The sequence below is a fragment of the Triturus cristatus genome, chromosome 7, assembly GCF_964204655.1.
Source record: "Triturus cristatus chromosome 7, aTriCri1.1, whole genome shotgun sequence".
In the NCBI taxonomy this organism is placed as follows: Eukaryota; Metazoa; Chordata; class Amphibia; order Caudata; family Salamandridae; genus Triturus; species Triturus cristatus.
Window position 1 is genome coordinate 1,120,647,932 of NC_140590.1, and position 26,453 is coordinate 1,120,674,384.

At 39.5% G+C, this 26,453-nt stretch overlaps 1 protein-coding gene across 4 annotated transcripts in view; it reads right to left on the bottom strand.

The window, feature by feature from the left end:
* Window positions 1-7,779: 7,779 nt before the first annotated feature.
* Window positions 7,780-26,453, bottom strand: part of LOC146811197 (uncharacterized) — a 76,518-nt gene continuing 57,844 nt past the window's right edge. For 2 of the 4 annotated variants that reach the window (XM_085618230.1, XM_085618229.1), the window contains 3 exons: window positions 20,645-20,668; window positions 20,534-20,548; window positions 7,780-7,977 (listed from right to left, as the gene is read on the bottom strand). In XM_085618230.1, coding sequence (XP_085474356.1) covers window positions 20,540-20,548; window positions 20,645-20,668 — 33 coding nt within the window. In that variant the 3' untranslated portion in view covers window positions 7,780-7,977; window positions 20,534-20,539. Of the gene's footprint in view, window positions 7,978-10,563; window positions 10,579-10,674; window positions 10,699-20,533; window positions 20,549-20,644; window positions 20,669-26,453 lie in introns of all 4 variants that reach the window. The other 2 variants (XM_085618227.1, XM_085618228.1) reach the window with 2 other exon arrangements.

The window sequence follows — 26,453 nt, forward strand, 5'->3', positions numbered from 1 at the left end:
TGGTTTCATTCAGTTATAATATGTAGACATTATCACTGTTTAAGTATTATTTGTGTGAGTTGAATAGGTATAATACTTCATAAGCCATAAATAGCTTTAACCGAATCAAAGTCTCTATTTCACAGTCTTTTAAACCTGAAGGTCCATAAGCAATAGCTCTATCTTGTGGATTCTTCCTGAAACTGTTCCGTATCCTGATGAGGAAAAAGGGAACACATTACCACACACATCAGGATTCCAAAGCACTGAGTCTCATCTCTTTCCGGTTATGCTTTATATATCATCACTACATCCTTGTAAAAAACCTCTAATTGGATACCTTCTTCCCGCTATCAAGCCTTTGAAACTCTGTCTATTTTTATTTGTTTGTTTATATGCTCGACTTTCAGTGGTTCTGTTTGTTGTATCCTAAGACAGGGAGCCAGAAGGAGTTTTGCAGGTTTCTTTATTAGCCTCTGGTTCAGGATATTAAATGTGTACAACAGACCAATAGAATGATGTTCCTTAGAATCCAGTGCTGCTCAGCCCATCTCCAACTGTCACCACTCATCCACACAGGCACCCAAGCATTCTATTCATCACAGTCACACCAACATTCCAATACCAACTCTCACTCTGGCTGAGCAGCAGGGAGATAGCTAGGCAGGGCAACCTCCATTAACACGAAGAGTATATGTCACTGTTGCTCCTGGAAAAAGGCTCAACCTTCCATTCTGTTTTGATACTCATCATGGCTACATTGGTTATTCTACCCAGGGCAATTGGCAAAGCGTCTGCAAATCACCTATACACATTGCTTCTTCAGTGGCCGGCATCCATCTCAACCACATGCTACTGTCACACCTGTCTCTGGAGCTGAAAATGAGTGCTTCCATGTAGCCCCCCCATATTGATTTTACTGTTAAGGTGGTTTGTCTATTATGTCTATGAGAGAATGCCATAATGCCATTGTAGTTCAGATATTCCCTGCATAGAGGCTGCACTGTCCTGGAGGGTCAGCCTTCCTCTTGCAGCACTTTTAATCCACCAATGGCAAAGCCAATAGTTCCAGTATTGTCTGTCAGACTTTTGACTTTGACATAGTTTGTTTTGTTTTGTCAATTTGGTGAAGCGGATGGGCTCTTAACAATATGGAGCATGAACATTAGCTAAAAGCAACAACATTGTTTAGACCTTGCAAAACAACCTTTGCCACAGCAGCCCCTGATAGAGAAGGGAGCTACTTTGTGTGGATGTTCTCTTTGTGAAAAAGTGGAATGCTGTCATTCAACCTAAAGTTAGCCACTGGTTGATGTGCCCCATGCTGAACTCTAATGGGCGGTAAGGACTTGCTAAAAGAAAAAGGTCTTAGTGAATGCAAGCCCTAAAAAAGTATGCAGTGCTCTAAAATGGACTCTTCAAAACAATCCAAGCAAACATTTGTAGGACCCTATTTATTTCATAGTTTACACAAACAACCATCACCTAGCAACAATTTGTGCACCTACCGACGTAGCCTATTTCTGCTTGCCTCCGTGGACCAAACCTTTTAGCCCTAAATAGCCAGGTCCGACCCTGGACCCTTTAAGTACATAAGGTTATCGATACAACATTGAAGCCAGTGGAGCACTTCAAGAGCAAAATGATAAGAGACTTTGTTTGCGTGTTAACACTATCTTTCTTGTAAGCTGTTTCTTAAAGACACAAATAGTAAGATTTCTCTTTGGTATTTCTCTCTACTCTTACTTGTTATCCAGTATTTTATGTCATTTATTTGGTGAAAGTTAGGCTGCGTTTTGTTCTCTACTTACTGGAGGTGTTATTCATCATCTCACCAGAACTCTGTGACCAACCCTAGTGTTCCTAGATCCCAGAGCAACTCTGTCTACTCAATCAGTGATTGGCTCTTACAGGTTTGTCATTGCATTGGATTATTTGAGCTTCTCAAATATATTTTCAATTTGCCTTGGCATATAATTTATTGTATTGTAATTGTATTTATATAGAGTTTAATGCCATGATGAGTTATTGATGTAATTCACAGTAAGTAGCACACTGCTCCGGTGCCCAAGGTTAATGGTTTATCCAGTGGTGTTGTTGGTTATTAGGAGTTGTCACATGTTCTAAAAACAATACATTTCATGCAGGTGCTCTAGTTCGATCTGTGTTGTATTACAATTAATGCCAGTTAGATGCTATCAATAGTGGGGGATGTGTTGTTTCAGGCAAATAGTTGATAAAAAATAGTAGGATGGTGAAGGTTAGGTATTGTTAAGTTTCAGAAGTAGTGTCACAAAAAAGTAGAGGCTGTGATCCATGAAATGAGGTGTAAGCCATTTTAAGAATTACAACAAAAGAGATTAAGATGGACAGGCATTTGAATGAGAGGAAGCTAATCTCGGAAATAGAAGACATGCAGAGAATAGAAGGTGAGGAGAGGATAACACTTAATTTTGCATGCTGACTTTTAGAAGAACAGTGGGAGAAGGCTTTCTGAGATAGCAAGCAAGCAGTCTGAAGAAATACACTATAGAATGAAATAACGTTATATATTTATCTCCATGTGTAGGGCAAACCACTTAACCATGCAGGTTCAAGTGTAAAGATCATATAAATATTAAAAATTGAATCCTCCTTGATGTCAAGCATAGCACATCACTTTTATACATATACTGGATACCAATCTTGGAACAGGGTCAGTACTGCATAAATCGAAGTGGCATAGAAAAAATAAAAAGCTTCAGTAAATAATCTTCTCTCACTATTCTCTATTAAAGGTTGTTTCACTCAATGACACTGGCTAGAAGCATCTTGTCAATGTGCAGTTAGAATAATACCTTGTTTAGTTACTGAATCACATGTTGTATGCGTTTTTGTGGGTGGTCACAGTGGGGTACATTAATTGTACGTATTAGTGAATCAGAGTAGTAGAAGCCTGTTCATTTTATTATAGAAGTACCTGATCTGCTCATGTGTACAAGATGAGGGTAAAGTCAGACAATGAAAGTATATTGCTGGCTGTCCTGAAGCTGGAGGGTGGAGCTCTAGACACTAAATTGGGGACAGAAGAAACAGGGCTCTGCTAAAAATTTGATTAGGTTCATTGCTGAGAAGGGGCTGCTAATCAGTCTTTTTGTACCTCTGACACTTGGTAATTGGTGGCAGTGAAGGGTGGGACAACAGTCTCTATAGTTCAGAGTGAGTAGTGTCCATTAGGTGAGGTCAGAATGTTCTCTCTTTACCGTCTGTGTGGCTGTTGATATCCAAGAGTGGAATGTTTGCACCTCTTTCTGCTTCTGTTGTGGGTACGTCAACTGGAGGTTACCTTGGTGAAGGTGTTCCACTCTGCACAAAGGCTGTGTCTGCAGAACAGCCTGCATAGTGACTTCAAAATGGTGCAAAGTGTCCTATGCATATGGGTAAGGCTCCCTAGGTGTTTCTTTCTGCAGATCCTTTAGCAAGACGGTTGACTTTTCCAACAAAATCAAAAAGATAATCATTTTTACACTGTCCCTTTAACCACAATATGAAGTCAAATTTGACACCTATTACATAGATGCTAGAACAATAACTGCACACTACTATATCACTTGACTGTAGCATCCAAGATGGACTATGACTTATTACTACAGAGAACGAGCTGAGAGGATTTTACCGCAGTAGTGCTCAAATATTCCGATAACATTTGTTTAGCATTTAAAGGCTTTACTGACGGCTGGCCTGGAACCAGCACTGCTGACCTGTCTGAATTCCTTGAACAGAAGGATTAAGTGAAAGAGAAAGGGAGCATCATTAAGTAGACTCTGTCTGTACCACAATGCCACTAGAATTATATATTCAAGGATGTGCTGATGACTGGCAGGTCCCATAAGCTCTCTCTCTCTCTCTCTCTCTCTCTCTCTCTCTCTCTCTCTCTCTCTCTCTCTCTCTCTCTCTCTCTCTCTCTCTCTCTCTTTCTCTCTCACTCTCACTCTCTCTCTCTGTCTCTTTCTCTCTGGTTAACCAAGGCCCACAGAACTATACTAAAGACTAATTTAGATGAGTTTCCTTTTTGGCTTCTGTGATAGTGATTATGGACTTATTGAAGATTAGCGCCTCCAACTGGACAATGGTTCATGTGTTTTCATTTTCATTCCCTTTCAATAAATACTGAAAATTATTTGTATTCAGAGTCATAGTTTCACACATTCGGCTACTAATTGCATTGAGTGTATTGGCAACAGTGTAATTTTGTACCACTATTTTCCGATTACATATACGCAACACTGGTTACATTTTGCCTGGACATTTGGACCAACTAACCAGTGTTTTACTCTTTTTCTTCAATTGTTGGTTGTTGAAAATGCTATTTTTCTACTAATTACAAATAGGTACTGCCCATTTAATTTATTGTTCCACTCGTCAAGTAATGCAAACGTCACAGCAAAATTACCCCAAAATAGTGAATAGCAATACATTTAGGCCCATATTTACCTTTCTTATGCAGCGCACCATAGCTAACTACCTTGCTGTGCTGCCTGAAAGGTAAAGGGCAGGAATGTGCCATATTTAGCAGTATATGCCACATACCTGTTCTTCCCTAACACTGGGGCACTTTTGGCTGCGTAACGTCAATGCAGGCACCTCTGCATCATGATAAAAGGGTGCCTGCGTTGTAGGAAGGATTGTTTTTGTGCAGGAAGGGACACCTTCCTGCACAAGAACTATCTTGAGAGCCATTTTCCTCTTTCTGTGTGCGCTGCAGAATGCAGCACATATAGAAAGAGGGAAAGTGAGGAGAAATAAAGATATTTCTCCTCGTTGCGCCTCACCTGGGGTGGTGTAGTATTTCAACACATTTCCAGGTCTACCATTTATAGTAAATCTGGGAATGTGCTAAAATCCGTGGATGGATGCATCGGAACACCCATGCTTCACCCATGGAATTCCTTCCTGCGGCAGAGTAATGCAACACAGAAATTTGGGCTCTGTTGCGTTACTGTAGATTTATTAAGCCACTCCACGGTACACAATGTGGCCTTGCGTGGCTTGATAAATCTCATGTAGGTTCTGCGTCAACCTTGCACCCTCTTGCTTAGCATTATGGTGATGCTAAACCTTGATAAATCTGGTTTAGAATTTAGTGGGCAGGCAACTACGTCACAAACATGATGGATATCCCATCCACCATACTGCAAGTACCCTTGGATCTAATGCACTCGCAATAAGACAGACCAGGTATTTATCTCCTTTGTGGCGGAGTAACCTGGCCACTGAATTCAAAATCAGGCCCTTAGTCACACAAGGTTTGCTCTACTGCAGTCGTTTTTCTCTTTGTTTGGCTCTCTTGTGCTGAATGCTTTTCACTCTTTCCTTAAAACCTTATTTGTTGCAATAACTTTGTAAAGTGTACTGGTCGCCCTTTGATGGTGGTATGCATTTACTATAGGCATGCATTTCCTGAGGGCGATGAGTAAGCCCTTTTATGGGGAACTACAAAGTGAGAACAATGTCTAGTGCAATCCATCATTACCTCTAAAATTACGAGAACATGCAAGTATGGGGTGGGAAAGAGAAATGGTGTCATTTAGGAAACGGCAATCAAAGTAGCATATTGTAAGTACATTTCTGCAGAGACAATGTGCAGTAATAGAGGCATCTTAACTAATGAATTTACTAACTTTAAAATGCTCCCTATGTATGAAAGGACAGGTGATGAAATTACACTCAACCCCCCCCCCCCAGCTCAGAAACTGTTTGTACAATTAGGGTACCCGTCCCTCCCAATGAGAGTCTTCTGTGCAAAGTAGGTCTGTGACCAAGGTGTGGGGAAAAAGTGCCCAGTATGTGGAGGGCTATTGGAGAATAAACCTCATACATGTATATATTTTATTTCCATGCTCATGGTTCCCAGAGGACAAAATGACTACTGCCATTGTGTAAGAATCTTGGCCCTAGACGTCACCTGGGGGCACTTAGGATTTTAAGGAGAGATTCCTCTAGGTCGGTGGTATTTGCTGTTTCAAAATACCTTATGGTTGCCTGGATCTGGTCGTTCAAAGTGTACCCAAGCAACCAACTAGGAATTGTTAAGGTAGTTATGTAACAAGGATCAGATGAGTTCTTCTCCATTTCACTCTTAATTTAATCTGAACTGCAAGTAGATAGTTCATCATGAAATTTAACCCCTGATATTTATCCATGTATATAAGATAGATCTTTAATTCATACATATTTTAGCAGTGTTTCAACTCAGATGTATAGGTACATGTTATACACCAGCCAAAGAGCCAATTTGATAAAACCCTCACAAATGGATATGGCCCACTGCTACTTTGTTATGTATACACATGTCTATTGCTTTGAACCCATATGTGGGTGTTAGACGTACTAGCCCTTTTATTCTAACACTTGCACTGAAAAATTTGAAAATTGCACATTAAGGTGCATATTTATAAAAGCGTTGTGTCACTTTTGCACCACCTATAGTGCATGACGCAGGGCTCTCATAAAGATTTATGAAGCCATGCAAAGCCACCCTGCATGGTTTTGAGTGGCCTCATAAATCATGAGTGAGGGGATGCAACTCAAATCTCTGTGTCACCATACAGTGCACCCAGAGGGTTTTCTCGCGCAACACCCATGGAATTTGACACTGCCCCATATTTACAAATTGATGTAAACCGGTCAAAGCTTCAAATCCGGAGTCCTCCCGAGATGAGGCGTAACCAGGAGAAATATGTTAATTTCTCCTAATTCTTTAGTCTTTCCATGTGTGCAGCATTCTGAAGCACATATAGAAACAAGAAAATGACTCATAGGATTGTTTTTGTGCATGAAGGTGACTCTTCCTTCACAAAAACAATCCTGCCTGCAATGGAAGCCCCCTTTCACCATGTTCAAACGGTGCATACGTTGACAATAGGCTGCCAAAATGACACCAGTGCAGGCAGAAAAGACAGGAATGCACTGTATTGCTTAAATACAGTGCATGCCTGCACTTTCACTTTGGCGTAGAGCAGTGCAGCAAGCTGCTTTGTTGCGCTGCCCTTTGTCAAAATGCCATAAATGAGGCCCTAAGTCTTTAGAATTCACAGTTATTTACTAAGTCTTTAGAATTTACTATTTGCACATCCATTTGGGTGGAAAAGATCCTGGTGAGGACACTAATTAAATCTACACTTTATTTTCAAACATCTGCACAGGCTAGTGTATAAGGTACCCCAGGAACAGCAGGATGTGTCCCGTGTTTAGTGGAAATAGAGAATCTGCTGATGGGTTATGTGAAAAATTGGGACTTTAGTGCATAATGTTTTGCACTTTGGAAATTTTGGGATGTATGTATATGGCATCTATAGTACCAATTGGTTTTGTTTGTATTTGCACTTTTATGATCTTGGATTATCGAAATAAAGTCTTATGATGATGATGAAACAGCTCAACCCATTTCGCAGCACTGCATTTTGACACCAAAGTTCAATTTTCCAACTAGCATTATAGATCGCATTCATAAGTACCCCAAGTAGTGTGTGACACTTCCATCCATTTCTGGCCTTGTAGCTCAGAACATTGTGCATCATTGGCGCTATGGGTTTGGACCTTAACATACTAGTAAAATAGTAAAATGTCAGAATAGCAGGTGTCAAACATGACCTGGTGTTGCCTAGTGGACATGCTCATTTAGTGTGATACAAGATATGGTGCATCGCAAGGGTACTCTGTTCTCAATAGATGTCTCGTGTTTTCAGATCTTGCTCTCTAACCCTATAAAGCATCACTAAGCTACGGAGGACACAATCAACACCAGGGACACAGAGAAAGTGGGATGCATTAGCTATTTTATTACACATTATTTAGATGAGACAGCAGGACCACAGTAGAATGTTGGTCAATCACACGCATATCTGAATCTGGAAGCTGAGTCCTTGAATTAAGAGCCAGGAAAGAGAAGAATCAAGCAATTAACATTCAATTCTGTTCAGAATCTTCCAGGTGATGTAGATACCCGGCCAGGCGTTACTAAAAGGAAATTACAGAAAATAGCAAATAATTGATTTGTGTGAAATAATAGAAGTACATACATACCTAAAGAAACTACTCAATGAAACACCAACAATCTCAGCATCAGTCAGTTCTCAATGCCTCCTTCGTCAACCAGCATTTAAATTTTTGTACGTGTGTGTGTCTGTGTGTGTATTCTAACACTCCCATACCAAACCATTTTGATGCTCTTTAGAGAAAATTTAGCTAGTTTTTCTTGCTTTTATTGCACAAAACGCAGTAGTTTTAAAATATTTTTTATCATAAGGGTGATGTCAAACACATACTTTTTTCCTATTATTTCAGGTATACCAAAACTCCTTGAAGTATTGATTGTATCCAACTGCAGGCTTGTCTATGATTTTTTTCCCCTCAACTGTTAGCATACCAGTGATTTTAGACAATTACTGTCTAATCCACACTTCTAAACTTTACTACAGTACTTTTTTAAATTTGAGTCTTCATAAAAGCCCTGAAATTTCCAATTGCTCTTAAGGCCCATTGTTAGCTGTTCCTCCTTGAATGCATTTCCAAAACGTCTTGCTTTACAATTCACAATGCATATCTTAAAACAGCAAAACAACAGCATTCACTGAAACGCCGCCTTCTGAACATCATATTTAAACATTTACATCACGTTTTACTAAAGACAAACCAAACCCTACAATGCTATACTGAAATAACTGCACTCAAATAAGCCCGGGCGTAGTTCTCCGCTTCGCCCACGGAGTGTTCGTAGCGCTGCCTGCGTGCTGCCCGCCGCCCGCCTCCCGCCCGCCCTCCTTTTAAAATCAGGTAAACTATGATAAAAAAATAAAATAAAAATGCCTTACCTGCGCAGCGTCCGGGGGCTCCGTCTTCTTCGTTGACGACAACTTCTTTTCACAAATGCGCATGCGCGGACGCCCGCGCATGCGCATTTCTTGCGAGAAAAGAAGTTGTCAACGAGGAAGAGGGAGCCCCGGGACGCCGTGCTGCAGGTAAGGCATTTTATTTATTTTTTTTATCATAGTTTAACTTATTTTAAAAGGAGGGCGGGCGGGAGGCGGGCGGCGCGTAGTGGGGCTACGCGGAGCACGTGAGTGTGCATAGATTTGGCCACACTACGCGATGCTCCACGTAGCCCCACTACGCCCACTACGCCCAGGGTTACACTCAAAAGACTTGTTTCTATTTAAATTGTTTTTTTTTTTAAATATATCACAATTGCTATGTAATCCTGTTTAAAATATCCAATTAATTTACAAAATACATAACAATTGACATTTGGGCTATGTCTGCTGCCCAGATCCTCTCTGAAAGGCCTGAAAACCTAATGGTTATGTAGTACTCAAAGTTGCTTAAAAGTTAAGAGACATCGGACCTGAATACAAGTAAGGAGGAACACATTTAATGCATGCTTTTATTCATTAATTTTGCTCCACCATATTAAAACAGGTTAGGTTTTCCCACATTTAGTGTTACCCGATGTGGAAGAGCTTGACCTGATTTTTGCAGCATGTAAAACTGACCTGAAAAATATCATGAGAATTTTTCTGAAGTAGCCAAGTCACATTCCCTTTTTTCTCTATGAGGGGAAACATACATGTTGTCCCTTGTTAGAAAAAAAATCCCACCCAATCTACCCACCACCTTCAACCACTTCCCATCCCATGTGTGAGCCCCTGCATACATTTACCACCTGGTCAAAGAAATAACCCATGCAGTTGCGACTTCCATATGATGTTATAACTAAACAAATTGTCCTCAAATCGTTATTACCCATGCCATGGATCTAAACTGATTTTACTACTTTGTAATGGTGCTATGACGTGAATTTACCACGTGCTAAATCCATTCCAGTACCATATTACTCCTAATTAGTTCCACAGACTGATGTTTCATCAACACCTGCTGTTCGCCACACAAATATTCCACAGTGGCACATATATTTTCTGGCTCCACCTTAGAACATCTGTGCACTGAGCCACATGGCTGAAAAGGGCTGTAATCTTTTTTTCCGTGGCAAAGAATTCTTAGAATATAAAACGTATCTATACAAATTCAATGGTACATACACATTGGGTGCAACCAGTTCATTATAATGAAGGTATACAATAGTTGACTTTGTAAATGTGGAAGCAGTGTTTATATTCAAGGTGAATAAAACCACTAGTAACAGCGAAGCTCATTGCAGATGAAAAACAATACTCTATCAACACTATGAACATATCACCTCAATATTAGCATGTGCTTGGGAAATGCATCTAAAGTAAGTTTGGAGTAATCTTCAAGGAGACCACAAAGTTTACACTAAATGTAGATTATTGTGGATTGGGTGAGGGGATTGCTTCTTGCTCTGAATTGTTAAAGTCCAGAACTGTGTCACATCACATCCATGGATCCAGTGACATTAATTCATACAGGCTGTATTGAAATGTGTTTTTCTTCAATCAAGTGGTACTGTGAACAGAGCTCAGCAAAGTGAAAACAATACCCGCTCCAGCTCTGGATTTAAACCAGTGAAAATGGATGCTACCTTAAACAGTGCATTGTAATACACATAGTAAAATAAAGGTTTTTTACCGGCACTCATAAGCTCTGCAGAAGGAAAAGTAAAGGAACAAGTTAGAATCAATGTCACTTCACAGACATAGATAATTTTGGAAATATGGTTAAAAGAAACGTTTATTTTACCAAGAAGCCTCCACTGTGACCACCCTGCAAATGGAAATATTAAGAGATCAGGGTCATTGATAGAAATCCTTACTTGGTAAATCTATTATAAAACAGACACAATCTTTGTTTTCCTTACACTTCATTTGAAGAATTATTTTCATATAAAGTGTGGCTTTCAAAATGTATTCCCATCAGAGAAGCAGTTCCCAAAGTGGGACACACAGACCTATTCCTTGCAGCATAACATATCATTACACTGTTGCTGCTCTTTCATTAAACATGATACTCTTTGGTCCTCTTCCTTTCTGTATGTACTTTGTGAGAGGTTCACCAAAGCACCATTAGCACCCTTTCCCCTATCCAGCATCTCAACAGGCCTTAACAAACTTTGAATTCTGACATTTTTCTCTTTCATACTTTAAATCTCACTGATTAAGAGACCAAGAATCTGAAAGTATTCAGTATTAAACATAGAGGAGCAATTGATGTACTCTATTAGACCACACTTTATTATTCTTATTTCTTGGGGCGTTTCATCAAGCAGGGGCTGAGAAAAAGGAAGGTTCCGAAAAGTATGTTTCCCATGTTAATTCCCATTGAGTCTTAAGACATGCCTGCAGCTCGACCCACTGGACGGAAACATGGGTGCATGAGTGTCTGAGTGGATCTGAACTGGGTTTATAAGTGTCTCAGAGGATCTGCAAGTGGATTCATGAGTGTCTGAGCACATTTGTGAGTGGGAGCGTCAGTCTCAGAGTGGGTCTGTAACTAGACTTGCGAGTGTTTGAGTAGGTCTGTCAGAGGATTAATAAATGACTCAGTGGCTCTTTGAATGGGTGTATGAGTTTTGAGTGGGTCTGTGATTGGATCCTCGACTGTTGGCTTAAGGATTTGTGATTAATCATGAAATTGTCGTGAATTAGTCGCAATCACTGATAAACAAATTAGAATTTCCTTAATTTTCACAACAACTACTTAACAGACTTACACCGGATAACTGAAAGCATGATCTGTGAATCAAAATCTACCTTCCTTCCAAACTCGGTGTAATTCTGTTGATGAAAAAACTCTCAGGATTGTTTGTGTGTAGGTAGGTGCACAAAAACTCCTCTGCATGCAACAAAGGCACCCTAGCACCATGGTGGAAAGGTGCCAGCATTGGCGCTTGGCAGACAAAACAGCACCAGTACAATGGGTTAGGATAGAATTGAGCTGTATTGGATGAATACTGTGCGTTTCCACCCTTTTCCTCTGGTGTGGCGCAGCAAGGTGATTAGCTGCACAGCGCTGCATCACAAACTCTAAAAAATGGCCCTTCTACTGGATAGTCAGTCCACAACTAGAGTGAGGATCTCTTGAGCTCTTGTCCAATGAGTGTGTATTCATGTGCTACAAGAGACCTCACTCATTTGAAAAGGCCACTGGATGATGCAGTACTTGACATCAATCTTGTTTAGATGCACAACATATTATTTTAATTACATTATTTTTATTCTGTTTATAAGTGAAATGATGAACAGAGTCACTTCCACAAAGGGCCAGAATTTTGCGGACAGAGGTGAATCCATTGGTATAACAGACTACATTGCACCTACCATAGCGAGGGTCCTCTGCCCACCAGGTTTAGAGGTGTCCGTCAGCCCAGCAGGCATTTCTTAACATTGCCAAGAACTGCTATGGCAGCAGTCCCTGTTACAGTATTAAAATTATGTTACCCTTCATTAAACTTTTTACATGTTTTAGTTTTTTCAAAAAAGAAATCTCAAAGCAGAATTTTGTCTACCACATGTTGGGAGTTGTCTCCTATGCTATGGGGGTCATTTTGCAGTTGTCACTGCCACTTATTACCAAGCTTTACTTGGTGGTTAGAGACAGTGAAAACTGTCCATTTGATTCTGAATCTGGTGGGCAGTCAAATTGCCAAACTGTAGAAATTTCTCACTCCATTGGGCCGTCAGAAGAGCACATCAGTGAAGCTCCATCTCAATTTTCTAAAGCGATATAGAAAAGCAGCTGTAAGGTATTCTACCAAATTTGACAAAAATATATATCTATCCCTATATCTATATGAATCTATATCTATATGTCTATATATTATCTCTCTCTCTTTGTCTCTCTCTCTCTCTATATATATGTGTGTGTGACATAAATCCTGTCTTTAGTAAAATGTATTTCAATTTCTATTTTATATAATGTATAAAATCAATTTCGATAATTTTATAAAGAAGGAATATACAGTAATTGCACAGGTAGCATATGTGTATAAGTTATGCAATTTTGTTTTGTATTTAATAAGAGAACAAAGAAAATGGAAGTATTTCTTTTCAACCTGTGCCTATGTGCGGGGTACCCATGGCAGTATAAAGTAACTTTGTAATGGTGTCTACGCTTTGTGAGCAAGGTGGTTGTACCATCGAAATGCCATAGGTTTTAGGGACATTATAGTTAGTTGGATATTTCACTCATACAAAACCAAAGAAATTTGGCAATTATAGGTAGTAGAGCTAACTATAACTCACACCCCCGCAATTCACTGCTGATGACGTCACATACTACATCACTCATGACATGGTCAGTGACATCACTGATGACATCACTGATGCCATCACATATGACATCACTGATGACATAATCCAGTGAATGTGTGTTTCTTTAAAGTTTAAATATGTTATATATATATATATATATATATATATTACCTACTGGCGGTCGCCAGTAGGTAGTTATAGTTAGGACCCCTTTTCCATAGGAAAACCTCAACATTCTATTTTGAATAACTTTGGCGCCGGTCGACGAATCCTCGCGAATTTCTCAAAATAGGTGGGGCGCTACGCTCCGCTCCTACCCTGAAAGTCTCGGGGGGATTCGTCAAGCGGGGGCTGAGATAAAAGGGGGGTCCCAAAACGCGTTTTTCCCATGCATTTTTCCATAGGACCTTTAGAACGAGCTACAGCCCAAACGGCTGAACAGAATTACTAGAAATTTGGCAGAGAGGTAGTCCCTAGGTCAAGGAAGTGCCTTTTGTAGGTTTGGTGTAAATCTGTTCAGTAGATTCTGAGAAAATAGCCTTTAAATCAATATATATATCTGAGCCCGCTTACGGTACGCTTACCGTACGCTTACCGTACGCTTACCGTAAGCGTACGGTGGCGTGCGCGAGCGCGATTCTGATTGGCTCTTAGATCTTAGTAAACATTCGAATCGGCCGAAACCAGGAAGCGGCGTCCGCCATTTTGTCTCTCGCACTGAGTGTTGTTTATCAAACATGATGGCCAAAAACATGTTACGGGGCTGTTTTGACAACTCCCTCCCACATAGTCATGTTGAGGGAGTCCCCAAACATCCCCCAAGAGCAAAAACGGTTTTATTTTTTTTTCGGCAATTTCGCGGGGTACGCTTACCGTACGCTTACCGTACGCTTACCGTACGCTTACGGTAAAAAAATAAAAATAAAAAAAACACTATCCACACTTACCCCACCCCCTGTGCTTTTGGTGGCCGCAGGCCACCAAATGTGCAGGGCTTATTAATAGAGAAAAAAAACGTAATTTTGGCAACATGAAATTATAAAATCGAAATAAAAAAACACTATCCACATTGACCTCACCCCCTGTGCTTTTGGTGGCCGAAGGCCACCAAATGTACAGGGCTTATTAAAGTTGATAAAAACCGTGCACGGAACGAACTGCGTTAAGTGGGCGCGCACGCCACAAATGGCGTAAAGTAACTTAGCATTTAAAAAAACGTACAAATTCACTGAAAAAACCATAGGTTTCACACACGTTATAGTTAGGAAATAGCATTTAAAAAACCTTGCTAATTCACTGAAAAAACCATAGGTTTCACACATGTTATAGTTAGCTGGACATTTTACTGATAAAAAACCAATGAAATTCCCCCGTTATAGTTACTGTAGGCAACTATAACTCACGCGACCGTAATCCTCTGCTGATGACATATGTGTCTTTATGAAAAAAAAATATTTGTAATATATGTATAGCTAAAATTTAATGGAAGAAGACATGGGCAAATAAGTGTCTAAATACAGTATTAGCATCAGCAGAGGATTGCGGTCGCGTGAGTTATAGTTGCCTACAGTAACTATAACGGGGGAATTTCATTGGTTTTTTATCAGTAAAATGTCCAGCTAACTATAACATGTGTGAAACCTATGGTTTTTTCAGTGAATATATAAATATATATATATATATATATATATATATATTACCTACTGGCGGTCGCCAGTAGGTAGTTATAGTTAGGACCACGTTTCCATAGGAAAACCTCAACATTCTATTTTGAATAACTTTGGCGCCGGTCGACGAATCCTCGCGAATTTCTCAAAATAGGTGGGGCGCTACGCTCCGCTCCTACCCTGAAAGTCTCGGGGGGATTCGTCAAGCGGGGGCTGAGATAAAAGGGGGGTCCCAAAACGCGTTTTTCCCATGCATTTTTCCATAGGACCTTTAGAACGAGCTACAGCCCGAACGGCTGAACAGAATTACTAGACATTTGGCAGAGAGGTAGTCCCTAGGTCAAGGAAGTGCCTTTTGTAGGTTTGGTGTAAATCTGTTCAGTAGATTCTGAGAAAATAGCCTTTAAATCAATATATATATCTGAGCCCGCTTACGGTACGCTTACCGTACGCTTACGGTAAGCGTACGGTGGCGTGCGCGAGCGCGATTCTGATTGGCTCTTAGATCTTAGTAAACATTCGAATCGGCAGAAACCAGGAAGCGGCGTCCGCCATTTTGTCTACCGCACTGAGTGTTATGTATCAAACATGATGGCCAAAAACATGTTACGGGGATGTTTTGACAACTCCCTCTCACATAGTCATGTTGAGGGAGTCCCCAAACATCCCCCAAGAGCAAAAACGGCATTATTTTTTTTTCGGCAATTTCGCGGGGTACGCTTACCGTACGCTTACCGTAAGCGTACGGTAAAAAAATAAAAATAAAAAAAACACTATCCACACTTTCTCCACCCCTTGTGCAAATGGTGGCCGAAGGCCACCATTTGTGCATCGCTTATCAGAGCACAGAAAATTTTCCCAAAAAATTTCAACAGATTACCTATCACAAGGAAGCGCATAATATGTCCTCCATGTGCGCACGGTGCGCGAAGCGCATCGTGCGTACATGGCCCATCTAGCGTAACGTGGGCACGGCACTAACTGCGTAAAGTGGGTGCGCGGTGCGCGAAGCGCACCGCGTGCTCACTGTGCGCGCACGGTGCGCGAAGCGCACCGTGCGCGCACGGAACGAACTGCGTTAAGTCGGCGCGCACGCCACGAATGGCGTAAAGTCACTTAGCATTTAAAAAACCGTACAAATTCACTGAAAAAACCATAGGTTTCACACACGTTATAGTTAGGAATTAGCATTTAAAAAACCTTGCAAATTCACTGAAAAAACCATAGGTTTCACACATGTTATAGTTAGCGGAAATTTTACTGATAAAAAACCAATGAAATTGCCCCGTTATAGTTAGTGCTGGCAACTATAACTCACGCGACCGCAATCTTCTGCTGATGACATATGTGTCTTTATGAAAAAAAAATATTTGTAATATATGTATAGCTAAAAATGTATGGAAGAAGACATGGGCAAATAAGTGTCTAAATACAGTATTAGCATCAGCAGAGGATTGCGGTCGCGTGAGTTATAGTTGCCAGCACTAACTATAACGGGGCAATTTCATTGGTTTTTTATCAGTAAAATTTCCGCTAACTATAACATGTGTGAAACCTATGGTTTTTTCAGTGAATATATATATATATATATATGTATGTTCACTGAAAAAACCATAGGTTTCAGGGGTGTTATAGTTAGATGGACTTTTCACTTGTACAAAACCATTGAAATTCCCCCGTTATAGTTAGTTCAGATAACTATAACTCGCGCGCCCGCAATGCACTGCTGATGACGTCACATATTACATCACTCATGACATGGTCAGTGACATCACTGATGACATCACTGATGACATCTCAAATTACATCACTGATGAAATCACTGATGACATCATCCAGTGAATGTGTGTTTTTCTGAAAATTAAATATGTTTTATATATGTATATCTCAAGGTCGATGGAAGAATAAATGGGTATATAAGTGTCTAAATGGATGATTTGTTTTTGAAAAATTGATTGTGTAACTGACTGATTAAGTGTATCATAGTGAATACATGGCTTAGTGAGTAATGTTTAAATATGTAAATATCTGTATCAGTCTCTCACTTTGTGTATAAGTGGCTGCATGGGTTGGTGAGTAGCTACATGGGTGTCTATATAGGTTATTAGTTGGTGTTTTGAGTATCAGTCTGAGTGTCTGCATGGTTCGGTGGGGGGTATTATGTAGTGCATAGGTGCATGAATGAGTGACTCACTGTTTGTATGTGTTGAAGACAGCATGTGTGCAGGACTGTATGGGTGGATGAGTGTGTGTATGGGTGTGTTAGTGAGTGAATGACTGTCTCAATAGTGTCTTTATGAGTAACTACATATGTTTTAAACTTGTATATGTGACTATTGGTGTGTATAAGTGAGTATATGTGAGAGTGAGAGATTGAAAGAGTTCCTGTATGAATAAGTATGTGTTTCTATAAGCGATTGTTTAAAAGACTAAGTATGTGTAAGTTTCCGTAGAAGTAAGTGTGGTGGTGTGTGTATAACTGTATATGCAAGTAAATGTATGTTTGATTCTTTATTAGCATGAGTGACTATGTGTGTGAGTAACTCTATGGATGAGTGGCATTGTGTAACAGGATGTATAGGTGTATGAGTACATATGATGAGTGAGTTCATGTATGAGTGACTGTATAGGACTGTTGGTGAATGAGTGGATGTGTATGTGGATCTTAGAATTACTGAAGAGGTTGTTGTAACTGGTATTGGTATGTCCATTGTTTTGAAAATTTTAGTCTCTATTTTTGAATGTGTGTATCAAAGGTTATATTAGGGTGAGAGGAGGTCTGCCACTCTATCACAAGGATGATGTCATCAGTGATGTCATCAGTGATGTCATTTGAGATGTCATCAGTGATGTCATGAGTGATGTCACTGACCATGTCATGAGTGATGTAATATGTGACGTCATCAGCAGTGCATTGCGGGCATGCGAGTTATAGTTAGCTGAACTAACTAGAACGGGGGAATTTCAATGGTTTTGTACAAGTGAAAAGTCCAGCGAACTATAACACCCCTGAAACCTATGGTTTTTTCAGTGAATATATATATATATATATATATATATGTATATATATATATATATATATATATATATGTGCTAAGGTGTATTGAAGAATGAGTGGGTGTATAAGTGTCTGAATGGATGATTTAGTAGGTGCATGACTGATTGTATAAGCGTATGTTACTGAATGCATGGGTTAGTGAGTAAAGTGTGTAAATGTCTGTATCAGTCTGTCAGTTGGTGTATAAGCGGCTGCATGGGTTGGTGAATAGCTACATGAGTGTCTATATGGGTAATTGATTGGTTGTCTAAGTATATGCATGGGTGCCTGAGTCTTTGTGTGGGTGGCGGGTGAATCTGTGCATAGATGTGTGAGTGGGTGATCAACTGGGTGTATGGATTCAAGAGTGCATCTGTGATGGACTGTATGAGTAGGTGAGTATGTGTATGGGTGTGTTGGTGAGTAAATGAATGTCTCAGTGGTACATGTGTGAGTAATTACATATGTGAAAGGTAGTATACGTGAGTGTTGGAATATATAAATGACTATAAGTGAGAGTGAGTGAATGTGAGAGTGTCTGTATGGATGTGTGCTTGTATCAGTAATTGTATAAGAGCATAAGTATGTGTTAATATCTGTTTGAGTAAGTGAGGTGGTGTGTGTATAACTGTATAGGTGAGTAAATGGGAGTGTGATTAATTATTTGCATGACTGACTAGGTGTCTGAGTAACTCTATGGGTGATTGGCAGTGTGTGAGTGTCTATATAGGTGTATGAGTGCATATGATAGTCCTGTACTGATGAGTGACTGAAAGTATGAGTGACTGTATGGGTGAGTGAGTAGATTGGTATGTAGACCTAAGAATCAGTGAGTGGGTATGTAGTTATTGGTGTTGGAGTGTCTATGGTTTTGATATTGTAGTCTGTATTTTGGAGTGGGTGTATCAAAGATTTTATTAGGGTTTGAGGAGGTGCATCAGATTATCACATGGATGATGTCATCAGTGATGTTTCTGCTTTTCTTCCTATAAAGCCCTTGTCTTTACTACTTTACATAAAAAGCACTCTCCTACCTAGTGCTCAACTCCACCAAGATCCTCTACTTCCCAGCTAGATCAGCCTCCTATGCACTTTAACTTATTTTAAAAGGAGGGCGGGCGGGAGGCGGGCGGCGCGTAGTGGGGCTACGCGGAGCACGTGAGTGTGCATAGATTTGGCCACACTACGCGATGCTCCACGTAGCCCCACTACGCCCACTACGCCCAGGGTTACACTCAAAAGACTTGTTTCTATTTAAATTGTTTTTTTTTTTAAATATATCACAATTGCTATGTAATCCTGTTTAAAATATCCAATTAATTTACAAAATACATAACAATTGACATTTGGGCTATGTCTGCTGCCCAGATCCTCTCTGAAAGGCCTGAAAACCTAATGGTTATGTAGTACTCAAAGTTGCTTAAAAGTTAAGAGACATCGGACCTGAATACAAGTAAGGAGGAACACATTTAATGCATGCTTTTATTCATTAATTTTGCTCCACCATATTAAAACAGGTTAGGTTTTCCCACATTTAGTGTTACCCGATGTGGAAGAGCTTGACCTGATTTTTGCAGCATGTAAAACTGACCTGAAAAATATCATGAGAATTTTTCTGAAGTAGCCAAGTCACATTCCCTTTTTTCTCTATGAGGGGAAACATACATGTTGTCCCTTGTTAGAAAAAAAATCCCACCCAATCTACCCACCACCTTCAACCACTTCCCATCCCATGTGTGAGCCCCTGCACACATTTACCACCTGGTCAAAGAAATAACCCATGCAGTTGCGACTTCCATATGATGTTATAACTAAACAAATTGTCCTCAAATCGTTATTACCCATGCCATGGATCTAAACTGATTTTACTACTTTGTAATGGTGCTATGACGTGAATTTACCACGTGCTAAATCCATTCCAGTACCATATTACTCCTAATTAGTTCCACAGACTGATGTTTCATCAACACCTGCTGTTCGCCACACAAATATTCCACAGTGGCACATATATTTTCTGGCTCCACCTTAGAACATCTGTGCACTGAGCCACATGGCTGAAAAGGGCTGTAATCTTTTTTTCCGTGGCAAAGAATTCTTAGAATATAAAACGTATCTATACAAATTCAATGGTACATACACATTGGGTGCAACCAGTTCATTATAATGAAGGTATACAATAGTTGACTTTGTAAATGTGGAAGCAGTGTTTATATTCAAGGTGAATAAAACCACTAGTAACAGCGAAGCTCATTTTAGATGAAAAACAATACTCTATCAACACTATGAACATATCACCTCAATATTAGCATGTGCTTGGGAAATGCATCTAAAGTAAGTTTGGAGTAATCTTCAAGGAGACCACAAAGTTTACACTAAATGTAGATTATTGTGGATTGGGTGAGGGGATTGCTTCTTGCTCTGAATTGTTAAAGTCCAGAACTGTGTCACATCACATCCATGGATCCAGTGACATTAATTCATACAGGCTGTATTGAAATGTGTTTTTCTTCAATCAAGTGGTACTGTGAACAGAGCTCAGCAAAGTGAAAACAATACCCGCTCCAGCTCTGGATTTAAACCAGTGAAAATGGATGCTACCTTAAACAGTGCATTGTAATACACATAGTAAAATAAAGGTTTTTTACCGGCACTCATAAGCTCTGCAGAAGGAAAAGTAAAGGAACAAGTTAGAATCAATGTCACTTCACAGACATAGATAATTTTGGAAATATGGTTAAAAGAAAGGTTTATTTTACCAAGAAGCCTCCACTGTGACCACCCTGCAAATGGAAATATTAAGAGATCAGGGTCATTGATAGAAATCCTTACTTGGTAAATCTATTATAAAACAGACACAATCTTTGTTTTCCTTACACTTCATTTGAAGAATTATTTTCATATGAAGTGTGGCTTTCAAAATGTATTCCCATCAGAGAAGCAGTTCCCAAAGTGGGACACACAGACCTATTCCTTGCAGCATAACATATCATTACACTGTTGCTGCTCTTTCATTAAACATGATACTCTTTGGTCCTCTTCCTTTCTGTATGTACTTTGTGAGAGGTTCACCAAAGCACCATTAGCACCCTTTCCCCTATCCAGCATCTCAACAGGCCTTAACAAACTTTGAATTCTGACATTTTTCTCTTTCATACTTTAAATCTCACTGATTAAGAGACCAAGAATCTGAAAGTATTCAGTATTAAACATAGAGGAGCAATTGATGTACTCTATTAGACCACACTTTATTATTCTTATTTCTTGGGGCGTTTCATCAAGCAGGGGCTGAGAAAAAGGAAGGTTCCGAAAAGTATGTTTCCCATGTTAATTCCCATTGAGTCTTAAGACATGCCTGCAGCTCGACCCACTGGACGGAAACATGGGTGCATGAGTGTCTGAGTGGATCTGAACTGGGTTTATAAGTGTCTCAGAGGATCTGCAAGTGGATTCATGAGTGTCTGAGCACATTTGTGAGTGGGAGCGTCAGTCTCAGAGTGGGTCTGTAACTAGACTTGCGAGTGTTTGAGTAGGTCTGTCAGAGGATTAATAAATGACTCAGTGGCTCTTTGAATGGGTGTATGAGTTTTGAGTGGGTCTGTGATTGGATCCTCGACTGTTGGCTTAAGGATTTGTGATTAATCATGAAATTGTCGTGAATTAGTCGCAATCACTGATAAACAAATTAGAATTTCCTTAATTTTCACAACAACTACTTAACAGACTTACACCGGATAACTGAAAGCATGATCTGTGAATCAAAATCTACCTTCCTTCCAAACTCGGTGTAATTCTGTTGATGAAAAAACTCTCAGGATTGTTTGTGTGTAGGTAGGTGCACAAAAACTCCTCTGCATGCAACAAAGGCACCCTAGCACCATGGTGGAAAGGTGCCAGCATTGGCGCTTGGCAGACAAAACAGCACCAGTACAATGGGTTAGGATAGAATTGCGCTGTATTGGATGAATACTGTGCGTTTCCACCCTTTTCCTCTGGTGTGGCGCAGCAAGGTGATTAGCTGCACAGCGCTGCATCACAAACTCTAAAAAATGGCCCTTCTACTGGATAGTCAGTCCACAACTAGAGTGAGGATCTCTTGAGCTCTTGTCCAATGAGTGTGTATTCATGTGCTACAAGAGACCTCACTCATTTGAAAAGGCCACTGGATGATGCAGTACTTGACATCAATCTTGTTTAGATGCACAACATATTATTTTAATTACATTATTTTTATTCTGTTTATAAGTGAAATGATGAACAGAGTCACTTCCACAAAGGGCCAGAATTTTGCGGACAGAGGTGAATCCATTGGTATAACAGACTACATTGCACCTACCATAGCGAGGGTCCTCTGCCCACCAGGTTTAGAGGTGTCCGTCAGCCCAGCAGGAATTTCTTAACATTGTCAAGAACTGCTATGGCAGCAGTCCCTGTTACAGTATTAAAATTATGTTACCCTTCATTAAACTTTTTACATGTTTTAGTTTTTTCAAAAAAGAAATCTCAAAGCAGAATTTTGTCTACCACATGTTGGGAGTTGTCTCCTATGCTATGGGGGTCATTTTGCAGTTGTCACTGCCACTTATTACCAAGCTTTACTTGGTGGTTAGAGACAGTGAAAACTGTCCATTTGATACTGAATCTGGTGGGCAGTCAAATTGCCAAACTGTAGAAATTTCTTACTCCATTGGGCCGTCAGAAGAGCACATCAGTGAAGCTCCATCTCAATTTTCTAAAGCGATATAGAAAAGCAGCTGTAAGGTATTCTACCAAATTTGACAAAAATATATATCTATCCCTATATCTATATGAATCTATATCTATATGTCTATATATTATCTCTCTCTCTTTGTCTCTCTCTCTCTCTATATATGTGTGTGTGACATAAATCCTGTCTTTAGTAAAATGTATTTCAATTTCTATTTTATATAATGTATAAAATCAATTTCGATAATTTTATAAAGAAGGAATATACAGTAATTGCACAGGTAGCATATGTGTATAAGTTATGCAATTTTGTTTTGTATTTAATAAGAGAACAAAGAAAATGGAAGTATTTCTTTTCAACCTGTGCCTATGTGCGTGGTACCCATGGCAGTATGAAGTAACTTTGTAATGGTGTCTACGCTTTGTGAGCAAGGTGGTTGTACCATCGAAATGCCATAGGTTTTAGGGACATTATAGTTAGTTGGATATTTCACTCATACAAAACCAAAGAAATTTGGCAATTATAGGTAGTAGAGCTAACTATAACTCACACCCCCGCAATTCACTGCTGATGACGTCACATACTACATCACTCATGACATGGTCAGTGACATCACTGATGACATCACTGATGCCATCACATATGACATCACTGATGACATAATCCAGTGAATGTGTGTTTCTTTAAAGTTTAAATATGTTATATATATATATATATATATATATATATATATATATGTATATATATATATATATATATATATATATATATGCTAAGGTGTATTGAAGAATGAGTGGGTGTATAAGTGTCTGAATGGATGATTTAGTAGGTGCATGACTGATTGTATAAGCGTATGTTACTGAATGCATGGGTTAGTGAGTAAAGTGTGTAAATGTCTGTATCAGTCTGTCAGTTGGTGTATAAGCGGCTGCATGGGTTGGTGAATAGCTACATGAGTGTCTATATGGGTAATTGATTGGTTGTCTAAGTATATGCATGGGTGCCTGAGTCTTTGTGTGGGTGGCGGGTGAATCTGTGCATAGATGTGTGAGTGGGTGATCAACTGGGTGTATGGATTCAAGAGTGCATCTGTGATGGACTGTATGAGTAGGTGAGTATGTGTATGGGTGTGTTGGTGAGTAAATGAATGTCTCAGTGGTACATGTGTGAGTAATTACATATGTGAAAGGTAGTATACGTGAGTGTTGGAATATATAAATGACTATAAGTGAGAGTGAGTGAATGTGAGAGTGTCTGTATGGATGTGTGCTTGTATCAGTAATTGTATAAGAGCATAAGTATGTGTTAATATCTGTTTGAGTAAGTGAGGTGGTGTGTGTATAACTGTATAGGTGAGTAAATGGGAGTGTGATTAATTATTTGCATGACTGACTAGGTGTCTGAGTAACTCTATGGGTGATTGGCAGTGTGTGAGTGTCTATATAGGTGTATGAGTGCGTATGATAGTCCTGTACTGATGAGTGACTGAAAGTATGAGTGACTGTATGGGTGAGTGAGTAGATTGGTATGTAGACCTAAGAATCAGTGAGTGGGTATGTAGTTATTGGTGTTGGAGTGTCTATGGTTTTGATATTGTAGTCTGTATTTTGGAGTGGGTGTATCAAAGATTTTATTAGGGTTTGAGGAGGTGCATCAGATTATCACATGGATGATGTCATCAGTGATGTCATCAGTGATGTCAATGACCATGTTATAAGTGATTTAATATGTGACATCATCATCAGTGCTTTGCGGGGCGCAAGTTATAGTTACCTCTATTAAGTATAACGGACAAATTTCTCTGGTTTTGTACGAGTAAAATGTCCAACTAACTATAACATCCCTGAAACCTATGGTTTTTTCAGTGAATTTCTAAGGTTTATTAAATGCTAATTTCTAACTATAATGTGCCTGAAACCTATGGTTTTTTCAGTGAGTTTCAAATGTTTTTTAAATGCTAATTTCTAACTATAACATCCCTGAAACCTATGGTTTATTTAGTGAATTTCAAAGGTTATTTAAATGCTAATTTCTAACTATAACCTCCCTGAGACCTATGTTTTTTTTAGTGAAAAAAATTAAATAATATATATATATATATATATATATATAGAGAGAGAGAGAGAGAGAGAGAGAGAGAGAGAGAGAAAGAGAGAGAGAGAGATGTATATAAATACACATTTAGAAAATTGGAGAAGGAAAGAAATTAGATCAGAAAAATACTGCCACTTCCAGAGCCATAAAACCAGTGCAAGAGAGCCAATGGCTGAAGTTCTCTGTTTGTAGCCATGATGCCATTCAGTGTGGGGAAATGGGTCGCTGATTTCAGACACTGGCTTTGGTACCAAATGAGTCCCAGCACTTTTCTGATCATAGGCACATCCACTTGAAAATAAGAGCACTTCAGCGACAGGACTGGTGGGCCAGTTGTTCAGTTTTCCAATTTTTCCAATGGTTTCTTTCCTTCTCACCCTTTTATTGTAATTGTCTTTAGAGCACACTATAGCTCCCCAGAGAGCGCTGAAGGCTGCTTGCCTGCCATTTATTTAATCTGCAGTGCACCGCATCCTGCGAAGCCACAGCCTTTAGTCCAGGCGGCCGTCATGGTATGGTATTATCCATAATTACACTGTATTACCATTCGAAGATGGTCAACACATTGGTTCGTGGTGGCCAGGGCTTAAAATGTGGTGAAAAATGAGGTGGAGTTTCGTAAAGGAGAGTGGCCTTGGAAATTATGGGTCTGACTGATCTTCCTTTCACAACTCATTCCTATGCAGTCTGTTAGACACTTGTGCCCTTTTTCTCTTCAAATCTTTAGAAATCCCCATGTGCACATCTTACACCCTATCTCTTTCCTCTTCAACACCATCCTTTCACTCTACTCTGATTGTATACTTCTTCAGTCTCCATCACTTTACCATCCCAGCACACACATACAAATAGCCCCCACTCACCTCTAGGCACTGTATTTGCCCATATTTTGACCTTTGTTTATCTCCTTCACACAAGTTTGCAAAGAATCACAGTTATGCAACAGACATACGTGACTAATAATATTTGCTCTCTGCAGAGAGGCCAAGGATTGGATGTCCATGTATTGTGAGCACCTTTTCACCCATTTACAGCCCCTGTGAGGAACTCTCACTTTCCTCAGCCTCGACTGCAAAACTATCAATCGTAGTCCATTATAAACATACGGATGCAACTCAGCTCAAAGTTTACAATATACAGAGTATTATGCTTCAAAAAACTACAGAAACATAACATAAAAAATAACAAAAACTTGTAGTGAATGGACGATAAAGTAAAATATGTAAAATATTTAAAAAACGGGAAATAAGTTGCTGACTTCGATTACAATACCATGTTTTAAATTAATTGCCCAGAAATCGATCAGTGTTTTTGTCTGTAAAGTTAAGGGAATACCTAAAGGCCCCAGTGAGGACCCATTTCTATGTTAGCGTTTAACCACTACCAGGTCTGAGACTCAGAGTTACTCTGCCCTCTTAAAGCTCTGGTGGCAGCCATGAAGGAACTTCAAAACTATCAAACACCATGCACAAAACCATTGTAAGATGCCTACCTGCAGATAGGTTTATTTGTATTTATTGAAAGCTCATGTTTGTCCTATGTTTATTCTTTCAATTTATCTTGCATAAGTGTTGGATTCTGTCTGGAAACTTTCTGTAGCTATATAAGGGTGGGAATGCACAAATGAGTCAATGGATGGATGAATGCATGAGCGCTAAGTTGGGCAACAGAGTGCTAGCATGATGACTTTTTGAAAGCCTAGACTCATTATTTCTTAGGAGGCAATAATTTAAAAGACAGGCGTACTAGCATCCACAATCCTTTTA